This window comes from Salvelinus namaycush, chromosome 36 (genome assembly GCF_016432855.1).
Source record: "Salvelinus namaycush isolate Seneca chromosome 36, SaNama_1.0, whole genome shotgun sequence".
Lineage (NCBI taxonomy): Eukaryota > Metazoa > Chordata > Actinopteri > Salmoniformes > Salmonidae > Salvelinus > Salvelinus namaycush.
The window spans coordinates 4,232,351-4,246,893 of NC_052342.1; the positions used below are offsets into that span (position 1 = coordinate 4,232,351).

The window sequence follows — 14,543 nt, forward strand, 5'->3', positions numbered from 1 at the left end:
TACTTTGGTGTGAAAAGTGCAAATCAATCCAGCAAAGGACCTTGTGAAGATGCTGGAGGAAACAGGTACAAAAGTATCCACAGTAAAACGAGTCCTATATCGACATAACCTGAAAGGTCACTCAGCAAGAAAGAAGCCACTGCTCCAAAACCGCCATAAAAAAGCTACGGTTTGCAACTGCACATGGGGACAAAGATCGTACTTTTGGAGAAATATCCTCTGGTCTGATGAAACAAAAATAGAACTGTTTGGCCATAATGACCATTGTTATGTTTGGAGGAAAAAGGGGAGGCTTGCAAGCCAAAGAACGCCATCCCAACCGTGAAGCACAGGGGTGGCAGCATCATGTTGTGGGGGTGCGTTGCTGCAGGAGGGACTGGTGCACTTCACAAAATAGATGGCATCATGAGGGAGGAAAATTATGTGGATATATTGAAGCAACATCTCAAGACATCAGTCAGGAAGTTAAAGCTTGGTCGCAAATGGGTCTTCCAAATGGACAATGACGCCAAGCATACTTCCAAAGTTGTGGCAAAATGGCATAAGGACAACAAAGTCAAGGTATTGGAGTGGCCATCACAAAGCCCTGACCTCAATCCTATAGAACATTTCTGGGCAGAACTTAAAAAGTATGTGCGAGCAACAAGGCCTACAAACCTGACTCCATTACACCAGCTCTGTCAGGAGGAATGGGCCAAAATTCACCCAACTTATTGTGGGACGCTTGTGGAAGGCTAACCAAAACGTTTGACCCAAGTTAAAACCGCTTTAAATGCAATGCTACCAAATACTAATTGAGTGTATGTAAACTTCTGACCCACTTGGAATGTGATGAAAGAAATAAAAGCTGAAATAAATAATTCTCTACTATTATTCTGACATTTCACATTCTTAAAATAAAGTGGTGATCCTAACTGACCTAAGACAGGGACTTTTTACTAGGATTAAATGTCAGGAACTGTGAAAAACTGAGTTTAAATGTATTTGGCTAAGGTGTATGTAAACTTCCGACTTCAACTGTACATAGACATGGAATCACAGGCTACTTATTAACGGAACACTTGTCACTTTAATGTTTTCATATTGCGTTACTCATTTCATATGTGTATTCTAATCTACTACATTTCAGTCAATGCCACTGACATTCCTCGTTCTAATATTGATATATTTCTTAACTCCATTCTTTTACTTTAGATGTGTGTGTATTGTTGTGAATTGTTAGATATTACTGCACTGTTGGAGCTAGGAACACAAGCATTTCGCTACACCCGCAATTACATCTGCTAAATATGTGTATGTGACAAATAAAATATGATTTGGAGAAATGTCATGATAGCTGCTGTCCATCGAAATGTATAGAGAGCACACCTCTGATATTTGCTATTGATCACTTCTGTGATAGCAAAGCCCATTGAGGACTTTCCCATCTAGATGCAAGTGTGCCCTCTATACATCTCTATGGGTCCGTGTGCCTGCGGTCTATAACCAAAACTGGTGGCTCGAGAAAAGAGTTTTAATGAAACTATAGGAAATCTCGACAGATGTTTGGTTTACAGTATATATGGCTAATGAAGCAGCCAATTTATAGCGCATCTGTCACGCCCTGACCATAGAGAGCTTTTATTCTCTATGTTGGTTAGGTCGGGGTGTGATTTAGGGTGGGTCATCTAGGCGTTTTATATGTCGATGTTGGCCTGTTATGGTTCCCAATCAGAGGCAGCTGTTTATCGTTGTCTCTGATTGGGGATCATATTTAGGCAGCCATTTCCCCTTTGTGCTTTGTGGGATCTTGTCTAATGTTTAGTTGCCTGTCAGCGCTAGTTGTATAGCTTCACGTTTCGTTTGGTTGGTTGTTTGTTGTTTTGTTCAGTGAGTTTCAGTTTATTAAAATGATGTGGAACTCTAAGAACGCTGTGCCTTACAACGAACGTGACAGCATCTTTTGAAGACTAGCACAGGAAAGCAGCACCACAGATGAAAAGAGAAACTAGTGATGGTATTGCTCCCTCTGACAGTCAAACAAACGGTGAGATTGAGTTTTTTTTCATGAAAGTAATGTAAAGTAATACAACTACTTATATAACGTGTTACTTTCTACATAAAGTAATATTGCAAAGTAGCGTGTTACTTTCGTTCAATGTAATGAGTAACAAGTGATCATACACTCACACCCAGTCACTTTACAACTGTAACTGGAGTATTTGCATTTCTGTGAAAACCTCCATACGTACAGGTGAATTGTGGAATGATTGGAGGCGTGTCCTCGTCGAGGTCGTCCACCCCGCCGGCGATGGGGTAGGGGGGCACGGAGACGCGGGGCATGACCACCCAGCTGTGGTCAGAGTACAGGGTGGCAGTCAGGCTGGGCAGCCCAGAGTTGTGCACCAGGGGGAAGCCGCATAGCTTCTCAATCTGCTGCCAGCGGTGGAGGCGCTCCCTCAGGCAGGCCGTCACCTCCGACAGGGACTTCCTGGGACAATCAATCAAATCAAATGTCTTTATAAAGCCCGCTTTATATCAGTAGTTATCACAAAGTGCTTTTACAGACCTAGACCCAAAAGAGCAAGCAAAAGAAGAAGCACATTGGTAAGGAAAAACTCCCATGAAGGAAGAAACCTAAAGAGGGCCCCAGCTCAGATGGGAGGCCCATCCTCTTCTCGCTGTACCAGGTAAAACTGTATTTTTCCAGACATTACACTTTGGTTTCTGTGCCTATACCACTAATGCATGGACAACAACTATTGTAATAGGTATTGACACCCTAGGTAGACTGACATATGTGGGGATCCGGATTTACAAGCATTTTGCTACACCCGCAATAACATCTGCTAAACACGTATGTGACCAATACAATTGTATTTACTTGTCTCGATCAGTAATCAATAGCTAGTAAATCCCCAAGTCTTTCACGTCAATTCAGCTCATGGACAAAGACATATGGATGAGGGTGACAAAATACAATGCGGTGTGCGTATTTGTCTATGCGTGTGTGTCTGTTGTGTGAATGCTTGCGTGCGTGTGTGTTATCCTACTTGGCCTCTAGGATCTTGTGGTCCACTTCATCCAGTGATGAACTGTGGGCGACGTGAAGTGTTCCAAACACAGAACTCCTCTTCTTTTTGATTTTCTCTGCCTGAAACCCATTTGAAAAATTACTATAATATACTATGCTCTAAATACTGTAGTATTACTAGATTTATATACTATAGTATGCATTGTAGTGTTCTTGCAGAAGCATACTGTAGTATTCACTGTAGTGTTTTTGCATAAGCATACTGTAGTATTCACTGTAGTGTTTTTGCATAAGCATACTGTAGTATTCACTGTAGTGTTTTTGGATATGACTGTAGTATACTATAGTATTCACTGTAGTGTTTTTGTGGGCACGTCTGTAGTAAAGTTTATTATAGTATAAATACTGTAGTATTACTATAGTAAAAACGATAGTGTACTGTATACTATAGTAACTACTGCAGTGTTTTTATTACTGTAGTATTTACTATATAGTGTTTTTTGTTTTATTTGACATAGAAGTGGGGGCTTTCTCCTTGATGAAACCTACCGGGCAAATACTAAGAGAAAATGTTCCATAACCTGTAAGACCGGAGACTGAATGGATAGTTCAGAGCTTCTGCTCGTTTCTATAACCTGTAGGGAATACAATATGTGGTCTATACTTGGCATATAGGTTTCTCACTCATGCGTGCCAGAAATTGGGATATTGGGGATGAGAATGGGTGGAGCATATTCAAATTAAATAATGTAGTATGACTATAGTTAAAAAACAGTGTTTTAGCAGATATAACTGTAGTATTTAATATAGTATAATACAGTGTCCTACAAAATTCTATAGTAAGCACTACACATGATTGAGGATACTAAAGTGTAGTATAGTATTCTACATTATAAGCCGGGTAGTTTGGCTCCTGGATGCGGATTGGCTGAAAGCCGTGGTATATTGCCCATATACCACAGCTCCTCGGCTTTATTGCTTAAGTATATTACAGTTTATTACAGAATACTGTTTGTGGGAACAAAGACATACACACTATATATGACTATATTGTAACACAATCATCACTGAATGCATAGCATCCAATATTTGCTGTCTATACTACAATAAAACATCAGTGCCTTATCTTATCAAATATCTTCCCAGTTTAGCTGTTGTTCTTGAATACATTAAACAGTGAAACATCTCGTCAAGACCACAATCTGTTGGCTGGAGCAATAACAGACTGATATGCAGGCAATCCTACATGCACTGATATACACTACATGGCCAAAAGGTATGTGGACACCCCTTCAAATTAGTGGATTTGGCTATTTCAGCCACACCCGTTTCTGACAGGTGTATCAAATTAAGCATGCAGCCATGTAATATCCACAGAAAACCATTGTCAGTAGAATGAACCTTCTGAAGAGCTCAGTGACTTTCAACGTGGCACCGTCATAGGATGCCACCTTTCCAACAAGTTTGTCAAATTTCGGCCTTGCTCGAGCTTCCCCAGTCAACTGTAAACGCTGTTATTGTGAAGTGGAAACGTCTAGGAGCAACAATGGCTCAGACGCGAAGTGGTAAGCCACACAAGCTCACAGAACGGGACCGCTGAGTGCATAGCGCGTAAAAATCATCTGTCCACGGTTGCAACACTCACTACCGAGTTCCAAACTGCCTCTGTAAGCAACGTCAGCACAAGAACTGTTTGTCGGGAAGTTCATGAAATGGCTTAAGATTACCATGCGCAATGCCAAGCATCGGTTGGAATTGTGTAAAGCTTTGCGGTTATTGGATTCTAGAGCAGTGAAAACACGTTCTCTGGAGTGATGAATCATGCTTCACCATCTGGCAGTCTGACGCACGAATCTGGGTTTGGCGGATGCCAGGAGAACACTACCTGCCCGAATGCATAGTGCCAACTGTAAAGTTTAGTGGAGGAGAAATAATGATCTGGGGCTGCTTTTCATGGTTCGGGCTAGGATCCTTACTTCCAGTGAAGGGAAATCTTAATGTTACAGTATTCAATGACATTCTAGACAATTCTGTGCTTCCAACTTTGTGGCAACAGTTTGGGGAAGGCCCTTTCCTGTTTCAGCATGACAATGCCCCTGTGCACAATGCAAGGTCCATACAGAAATTATTTGTCGGGCCTCCCGGGTGGCGCAGTGGTCTAAGGCACTGCATCGCAGTGCTAGCTGGGCCATCAGAGATTCTGGGTTCGAGCCCAGGCTCTGTCGCAGCCGACCGAGGTTCATGGGGCGACGCACAATTGACCCAGCGTCAGCCGGGTTAGGGAGGGTTTGGCCGGCAGGGATATCCTTGTCTCATCGAGCACTAGCGACTCCTGTGGCGGGCCGGGCGCAGTGCAAGCTGACCAGGTCGCCAGGTGTACGGTGTTTCCTCCGACACATTGATGCGGCTGGCTTCCGGGATGGATGTGCGTTGTGTCAAGAAGCAGTGCGGCCAAGTTGGATTGTGTTTCGGAGGACGCATGGCTCTCGACCTTTGCCTCTCCCGAGTCCGTACGGAAGTTGCAGCGATGAGACAAGACTGTAACTACTACCAATTGGATACCACGAAATTGGGGAGAAAAAAGGTATATAAAAAAAATATATAGATTTGTTGAGATCGGTGTGGAAGAACTTGACTAGCCTGTACAGAGCCCTGACCTCAACACCATTGAACACCTTTGGAATGAATTGGAACGCCGACTGCGAGCCGGACCTAATCGCCCAACATCAGTGCTCGACCACACTAATGCTCTTGTGGCTGGAAGCAAGTCCCCGTAGCAATGCTCCAACAGCTAGTGGAAAGCCTTCCCAGAAGAGTGGAGGCTGTCATTACAGCAAAGGGGGTACATATTGATGCCCATGATTTTGGAATGAGATGTTCGACGAGCAGGTGTCCACATACATTCTGCCATGTATTGTACAATGCAGTATACTAGAGACTAGTTTTATCAATAAGTCCTCAAATTGGGCCAAGATGTCAAATGTGACCACCTCTATCTACTTTAATGACAGCAACATATTGCTGTGTCTCAGTGTTTGTGCTTTCACAGCTACACAGTTAATTGACTTATGGAATTGCCTTATGAGTCATTCTCACTGAAAGTTATAAAAGGCAAAAACAAACAATGCAATTAAAAAGTAATTTAGCTGTGTTTCTGTGTGTGTGTGTCTGCCTCTATGTGTCTGTGCATGTTTACAGACATTTTCAATTACACAAGTGCAAAATGCTTATTTTCCATACTGCACTTCAACATTTAACTCAACTCACTTACAAATTCACGACCCAATGAACCAACCCATTTACATCCCCAAAATCACCCTAAAACCTGCTCCTACTTGAACTTGACACTGTCTCCTAGGAAGTGATGTCATAGTGATGTCATTTGGTCTCCAGGAAGTTACCTCTTCCTTGGCGACAGTGAGCTGTAGCTCTGCGCTATGTTTCTTGATGTTGTAATATTGGACCTCCACCTCATGGGTGAGTTGTAGCCACATCTGCAGGGCCTCTGGGACCGACCACTCTGTCTGCATCTCCTTCTCCGCACGCTTCAGGGCCATACGCACCTGGGGACAGGAGGAGGGGGGGACATTTAGGCGTCGCACACGCATGGGATAATATGAAATCTTGGCGTAAAAGTGTATTGTACATAAGTAGTCTCTCTGGACAGATGGGTTGCCTCCCACAATGTAGCAATGTTCCGGCTTACACATTTGTTCCGAAACAATGTTAGTTTGGCATAGAGGTACTCAGTCACTGCCTAATCTGCTTGTTGCCTACGTAGCTAGCAAGATGGAGATCACAGATGTTATTTTTAATGAGTGCATTTTGCAAGTGGCTAGTTTGCATCAACTGCCTTTGTTAATCAACTACCTTTGTTAATCATGACGTTCTGGCATGTCCGCCTCGTGATTTTTTGGTACAGCTATCTGTTTGAAGACAACGCTCCCCGGGAAAATTACCAAAAGGTTCCGTCATTAATCCCAGACCCTAGTCACTGCTGTTGCCTAGTGTCTGGGTTTCTGAGACTAGTACATAAGGAGATGTTATTATGCGATGCGCGGGGGAACAGTGACAAATGCTTCACTGTGGAATAGTATGTTATACACAGAGGAATAGTGTTCTATGTGTGGTATGCATTTGACCTGAATTCTATACTGCATTCATCTTACTGTGAATGGAGACTGCATTGTACTGTATGCTACACAAGGAGGCAGTATTTCACATGACACAGGGAGATGGGATTTGATGCTAAACAAAGGGACAGTATTCTTTGTAGGGTTGCAATGGGAGGGAATGTTACCGGTAACGAAATGTACCAGTAAACAACCAGATTTTTAAAAACTTAAGGATTTTTTGTCATTTTCATAACATGTAAAATATCAAATAATAAAATAAGATGTTATAAATTTGAAAAATAGAACATTAGCCTAAATATAACCCATCAACTTGGTGAATACAGTTGGCAGTTAATGAGGGTTTCAGCATGGAATATACTTTATAATAGTACACGCATTTATTTAATTTACTATGTCAATATGTCTTTGTTGTAAATGTTTTGTGGCCAAACTGGTGGCAGTTGTGAAGAAGTCAATAGTTGGAGGAGTTGCAGAGTTAATTTCAAATGATGTCATTGTTGATTCAAGTCTTTTTTTCATGAATTATTCTATTTGCTCTTGAACCATATGGTCTATCCACTAGAAACTCATGGAAAATATGGACACAGATGTAATGATTAAGAAAAAAAACATTTTATATGATGAAAATAAAATCAACTTAAAATAATTAAAGTATAAATTACCAAAGTTTCCATAAATTACATGTTACTTACCAAAATTGCTGACAATTCCAGTAACTTTGGTAAATTACTGGTAGTTTTGCTACCTTAATTATGTGCAACACACTCTCCATGGTTCCTACCTGCACCAGCTCCTCCTCAGCATATTTGAGGCGGCTGAGCTCACACTCGGCCCCCTGGCGGAGCTCCCGGAGGCGGTACGACTCCTTCTTGGCGCCACTGATCTCATACCTCATCTTCTGCTCCAGGTTCTGCTTCTCCACCGCCACCGTGCGGTTCTCCTCCTGGGCCTTTTCGAGGCTGGAGAGCGGTGAGAGAGAGAGAGAGAGACAGGGTTAGAACCTTTCAGATAACGTGATCACTAAGCTAAATTAATTTAACTTAATAATTCTTCAGACTGCATACCATACACCAAACATACAACATCAGAGCCATTCGAGCCAATAGACAACTAAACCTGTGTATGCCATTTAGAAAAAAAAAAAAAGGTAAACCATTTGTAAATTTACTATAAACCACCTTTTACAAACCATTCATAAACAGCATCAGGCTACATACCGTCCCTGAAGATCCATGAGGCTCTGCTCAGCACTCTGCAGGCTCTCCAAGTCCTTCATCATCTGACTCATATGCACCTTGGAAGACTTGTTCTGGATGTAGGCGAACCAGCAGCCCCCCATCCCGATCACTATAGATACCATCAACACAAAGTCCTTCATCCAGTTGTGTTGTGGACCTGAGAGGGAGGGGGGGGAGAGTAAGTGAGTGAGGAAACACCCTGGGCAAGTTACGTCATCCTACGTCATACTTCCAGGGGCATGTCCTGGGTCTTCTGAATTAACTTCAAGATTACCATCAAATTCATGTAAATTGCTAAATCTTTTTTTTTACTAATTATGTTTAATATATATCCATGATACTTGCAGAATATAACTGAGCTTAGTTCAACTGTCATACCCCGTCAGAACCCAAAACATAAGCTTGTTTTACTCCAATGTTTGTAAACAATGTAAATGCAAACAAACACTGTATAGCCTCAAAACATGGATAAAACTGTATTTTTTTATATCATGGATGGTCAGTCCTTGCATCCATAGCTCCGTCTATGAACTTGAGGTTACATTTCTCCAGACCCATCCCTCAGTTTATTTGTTATTTTTTACCCATCCACCACCACCTTTGGACACAAAGGACACAAATAGTTAGTTTTGCAGCTTTTTTGATATACACACACCTACTCATTCAAGTTTTTTTTTTTTTTTTTTTACTGTTTTCTACATTGTAGAATAATAGTGAAGACATCAAAACAATGAAATAACACATATGGAAGCATGTAGTAACCAAAAAAGTGTTAAAACATAAAATATATGTTATTTGTGATTCTTCAAAGTAGCCACCCTTTGCCTTGACAGCTTTGCACGCTCTTGGCATTCTATCAACCAGCTTCATGAGGTAGTCACCTGGAATGCTTTTCCAACAGTCCTGAAGGCGTTCCCACATATGCTGAGCACTTGTTGGTTGCTTTTTCTTCACTCCGCGCGGTCCAACTCATCCCAAACCATCTCAATTGGGTTGAGGTCCGGTGATTGTGTAGGCCAGGTCATCTGATGCAGCACCCCATCACTCTCCTTCTTGGTCAAATAGCCCTTACACAGCCTGGAGGTGCGATTTGGGTCATTGACCTGTTGAAAAACAAATGATAGTCCCACTAAGCGCAAACCAGATGGGATGGCGTATTGCTGCAGAATGCTGTGGTAGCCATGCTGGTTAAGTGTGCCTTGAATTCTAAATAAATCACTGACAGTGTCACCAGCAAAGCACCCCCACACCATCACACCTCCTCCATGCTTCACGGTGGGAACCACACATGCAGAGATCATCCGTTCACCTACTCTGCGTCTCACAAAAACAGTGGTTGGAACCAAAAATGTCAAATATGGACTCATCAGACCAAAGGAAAGATTTCCTCCGGTCTAATGTCCATTGCTCGTATTTCTCAGCCCAAGCAAGTCTCTTCTTCTTATTGGTGTCCTTTAGTAGTGGTTTCTTTGTAGCAATTCGACCATGAAGGCCTGATTCACGCAGCCTCCTCTGAACAGTTGACGTTGAGATGTGTCTGTTACTTGAACTCTGTGAGGCATTTATTTGGGCTGCAATTTGTGAGGCTGGTAACTTATCCTCTGCAGCAGAGGTAACTCTGGGTCTTTCTTTCCTGTGGCGGTCCTCATGAGAGCCAGTTTCTTCATAGAGCTTGATGGTTTTTGCGACTGCACTTGAAAAAACTTTCAAAGTTCCCGATTGACTGACATTCATGTAATGATGAACTGCCGTTTCTCTTTGCTTGAAATAATATGGTCTTGGTCTTTCACCAAATAGGGCTATCTTCTGTGTACCACCCCTACCTTGTCACAACTGATTGTCTTAAACGCATTAAGGAGGAAAGACATTCCACAAATAAACAAGGCACAACTGTTAATTGAAAAGCTTTCCAGATGACTACCTCATTAAGCTGGTTGAGAGAATGCCAAGAGTGTGCAAAGCTATCATAATGGAAAAGGGTGGCTACTGTCAAGAATCACAAATAACTTATATTTAGATTTTTTAAAACACTTTTTTAGTTACTACATGTTTCCATATGTGTTATTTCATAGTTTTGATGTCTTCACTATTATTCTACAATGTAGAAAATTGTTAACTATATAAAGCTCAGCAAAAAATAAACATCCTCTCACTGTCAACTGCGTTTATTTTCAGCAAACTTAACATGTGTAAATATTTGTATTAACATAACAAGATTCAACAACTAAGACATGAACTGAACAAGTTCCACAGACATGTGACTAACAGAAATGGAATGTGTCCACGAACAAAGGGGGGGTCAAAATCAAAAGTAACAGTCAGCATCTGGTGTGGCCACCAGCTGCATTAAGTCCTGCAGTGCATCGCCTCCTCATGGACTTTGCCAGATCTTGCTGTGAGATGTTACCCCACTCTTCCACCAAGACACCTGCAAGTTCCCGGACATTTCTGGGGGGGGTAGCCCTAGCACTCACCCTCCGAACCAACAGGTTCCAGATGTGGTCTTTGACACACCGCCCCAGACCATGACGGACCCTCCACCTCCAATTCGATCCCGCTCCAGAGTACAGGCCTCGGTGTAACGCTCATTCCTTCGACAATAAACGCAAATCCGACCATCACCCCTGGTGAGACAAACCGTGACTCATCAGTGAAGAGCACTTTTTGCCAGTCCTGTCTGGTCCAGCGACGGTGGGTTTGTGCCCATAGGCGACGTTGTTGCCGGTGATTACTGATGAGGACTTGCCTTACAACAGGCCTACAAGCCCTCAGTCCAGCCTCTTCCAACCTATTGCGGACAGTCTGTGCACTGATGTAGGGATTGTGCGTTCCTGGTGTAACTCGGGCAGTTGTTGCCGCCATCCTGTACCTGTCCTGCAGGTGTGATGTTTGGATGTACCAATCCCGTGCAAGTGTTGTTACACATGGTCTGCCAATGCGAGGACGATCAGCTGTTCGTCCTGTCTCCCTTAATTGCCTACCGTCTATAAGCTGTAACTGTCTTAACGACCGTTCAACAGGTGCATGTTCATTAATTGTTTATGGTTCATTGGACAAGCATGGGAAACAGTGTTTAAATCCTTTACAATGAAGATCTGTGAAGTTATTTGGATTTTTAAGATTTATCGTTGAAAGACATTTCTTTTTTTGCTAAGATTAATATATATATATACACACACACACACACACACACTTTAAGTCGGAAATTTACATACACCTTCGCCAAATACATTTAAACTCAGTTTTTCACAATTCCTGACATTTAATCCTTGTAAAAATTCCATCTTAGGTCAGTTAGGATCACCACTTTATTTTAAGAATGTGAAATATCAGAATAATAGTAGAGAGAATGATTTCAGCTTTTATTTCTTTCATCACATTCCCAGTGGGTCAGAAGTTTATATACACTCAATTAGTATTTGGTAGCATTGCATTTAAATTGTTAAACTTGGGTCAAACGTTTTGGGTAGCCTTCCACAAGCTTCCCACAATAAGTTGGGTGAATTTTGGCCCATTCCTCCTAACAGAGCTGGTGTAACCGAGTCAGGTTTGTAGGCCTACTTGCTCACACACGTTTTTTTCAGTTCTGCCCACACAAAGGTCAGGGCTTTGTGATGGCCACTCCAATACCTTGACTTTGTTGTCCTTATGCCATTTTGCCACAACTTCGGAAGTACGCTTGGGGTCATTGTCCATATGGAAGACCCATTTGCGACCAAGCTTTAACTTCCTGACTGATGTCTTGAGATGTTGCTTCAATATATCCACATAATTTTCCTTCCTTATGATACCATTTGTTTTGTGAAGTGCACCAGTCCCTCCTGCACTAAAGCACCCCCACAACATGATGCTGCGTTCCCCGTGCTTCGCGGTTGGGATGGTGTTCTTCAGCTTGCAAGCATCCCCCTTTTTCCTCCAAACATAACTATGGTCATTATGGCCAAACAGTTCTATTTTTGTTTCATCAGACCAGAGGACATTTCTCCAAAAAGTACTTTGTCCCATGTGCAGTTGCAAACCGTAGTCTGGCTTTTTTATGGCAGTTTCGGAGCAGTGGCTTCTTCCTTGCTGTGTGGCCTTTCAGGTTATGTTGATATAGGACTCATTTTACTGTGGATATAGATAGTTTTGTACCTGTTTCCTCCAGCATCTTCACAAGGTCCGTTGCTGTTGTTCTGGGATTGATTTGCACTTTTCGCACCAAAGTACGTTCATCTCTAGGAGACAGAACGCGTCTCCTTCCTGAGCGGTATGACGGCTGCGTGGTCCCATGGTGTTTATACTTGCATATTATTGTTTGTACAGATGAAGGTGGTACCTTCAGGCGTTTGGAAATTGCTCCCAAGGATGAACCAGACTTGTGGAGGTCTACAATGTTTTGGGTCTTGGCTGATTTCTTTTGATTTTCCCATAATGTCAAGCAAAGAGGCACTGAGTTTGAAGGTAGACCTTGAAATACATCCACAGGTACACCTCCAATTGACTCAAATGATGTTCATTAGCCTTTGAGAAGCTTCTAAAGCCATGACATCATTTTCTGGAATTTTCCAAGCTGTTTAAAAGGCACAGTCAACTTAGTGTATGTAAACTTCTGACCCACTGGAATTGTGATTAAGTGAAATAATCTGTCTGTAAACAATTGTTGGAAAAATTACTTGTGTCATGCACAAAGTAGATGTGCTAACCAACGTGCCAAAACTATGGTTTGTTAACAAGAAATTTGTGGAGTGGTTCTAAAACAAGTTAATGACCCCAACCTAAGTTCATGTTAACTTCCGACTTCAACTGTGTATATATACACATACACACACAAATACCCAGTGTATGTACAGTACCAGTCAACAGTTTGGACACACCTACTCAATCCAGGGTTTTTCCTTATTTTTACTATTTTCTACAGTACCGAGCTTTGTATGGCTTGTATAAGAAATACGTTGAACAAAAATAGTAAATACTTTGAACAAAAAAGTTTCATTTTCAATTAATCGGAAATGAGAAGTTGTAATCTGTATGAAGGCAATTTTTGAACAAAGGATGGGTCTTTCTTAATAATCCACTAGAGAACCAGTTCAGATTTAAGTCAAATGTATGTATGAGTGAAACTCATGTATGAGTGAAACTCACAAACTCATTCATTTTATAAATACGCACGTTTAATTTTGTCTGGCTTAGCGTTCCAAATAGAGTGAAATATTTTTTGCTCATACGATTAATTCATTTTTTATTTAAAACAGGTTGGGTGCCTGCTTTGTTATTGTTTCAATTAAGGATTCTTGCTTTAAGATGCATTCAGAAAGTATTCAGACCCCTTGACTGTTGCACATTTTGTTACGTTACAGCCTTATTCTAACATTGATTTAATTGTTTTTTTCTCCTCATCAATCTACACACAATACCCCATAATGACAAAAACACTACTAGCTTGGCACGCCTGTATTTGTAGAGTTTCTACCATTCTTCTCTGCAGATCCTCTCAAGCTCTGTCAGGTTGGATGGGGAGCATCACTGCATAGTTATTTTCAGGTCTCTCCAGAGATGTTTGATCAGGTTCAAGTCCGGGCTCTGGCTGGGCCATTCAATGACATTCAGAGATCAGTCCCGAAGCCACTCCTGCGTTGTCTTGGCTGTGTGCTTAGGGTTGTTGTCCTGTTGGAAGGTGAACCTTCGCCCCAGTCTGACATCCTGAGCACTCTGGAGCAGGTTTTCATCAAGGATCTCTCTGAACTTTGCTCCGATCCTGACTAGACTCCCAGTCCCTGCCGCGGAAAAACATCCCCACAGCATGATGCTGCCACCACCAGGCTTCACCATAGGTACGGTGCCAGGTCACTTCCAGAAATGGCGCTTGGAATTCAGGCCAAAGAGTTCAATCTTGGTTTCATCAGACCAGAGAATCTTCAGGTACCTTTTGGAAAATCCAAGCGGGCTGTCATGTGCCTTTTACTGAGGAGTGGCTTCCGTCTGGCCACTCTACCATAAAGGCCTGATTGGTGGAGTGCTTCAGAGATGGTTGTCCTTCTGGAAGGTTCTCCCATATCCACAGAGGAACTCTGGAGCTCTGTCAGAGTGACCATCGGGTTCTTGGTCACCTCCCTGACCAAGGCCCTTCTCCCCGATTGCTCAGTTTGGCAGGGCGGCCAGCTCTAAGAATTGACT

At 42.2% G+C, this 14,543-nt stretch overlaps 1 protein-coding gene across 1 annotated transcript in view; it reads right to left on the bottom strand.

Moving 5' to 3' along the window:
- The window catches only part of LOC120030206 (stromal interaction molecule 2-like), a 53,278-nt gene that overhangs the window by 3,860 nt on the left and 34,875 nt on the right, over window positions 1-14,543 (bottom strand). Inside the window, exons 6-10 of the mRNA XM_038975557.1 lie at window positions 8,367-8,544; window positions 7,931-8,108; window positions 6,415-6,576; window positions 3,033-3,133; window positions 2,232-2,470 (exon numbers count right to left, since the gene is read on the bottom strand). Coding sequence (XP_038831485.1) covers window positions 2,232-2,470; window positions 3,033-3,133; window positions 6,415-6,576; window positions 7,931-8,108; window positions 8,367-8,544 — 858 coding nt within the window. The remainder of the gene's footprint in view (window positions 1-2,231; window positions 2,471-3,032; window positions 3,134-6,414; window positions 6,577-7,930; window positions 8,109-8,366; window positions 8,545-14,543) is intronic.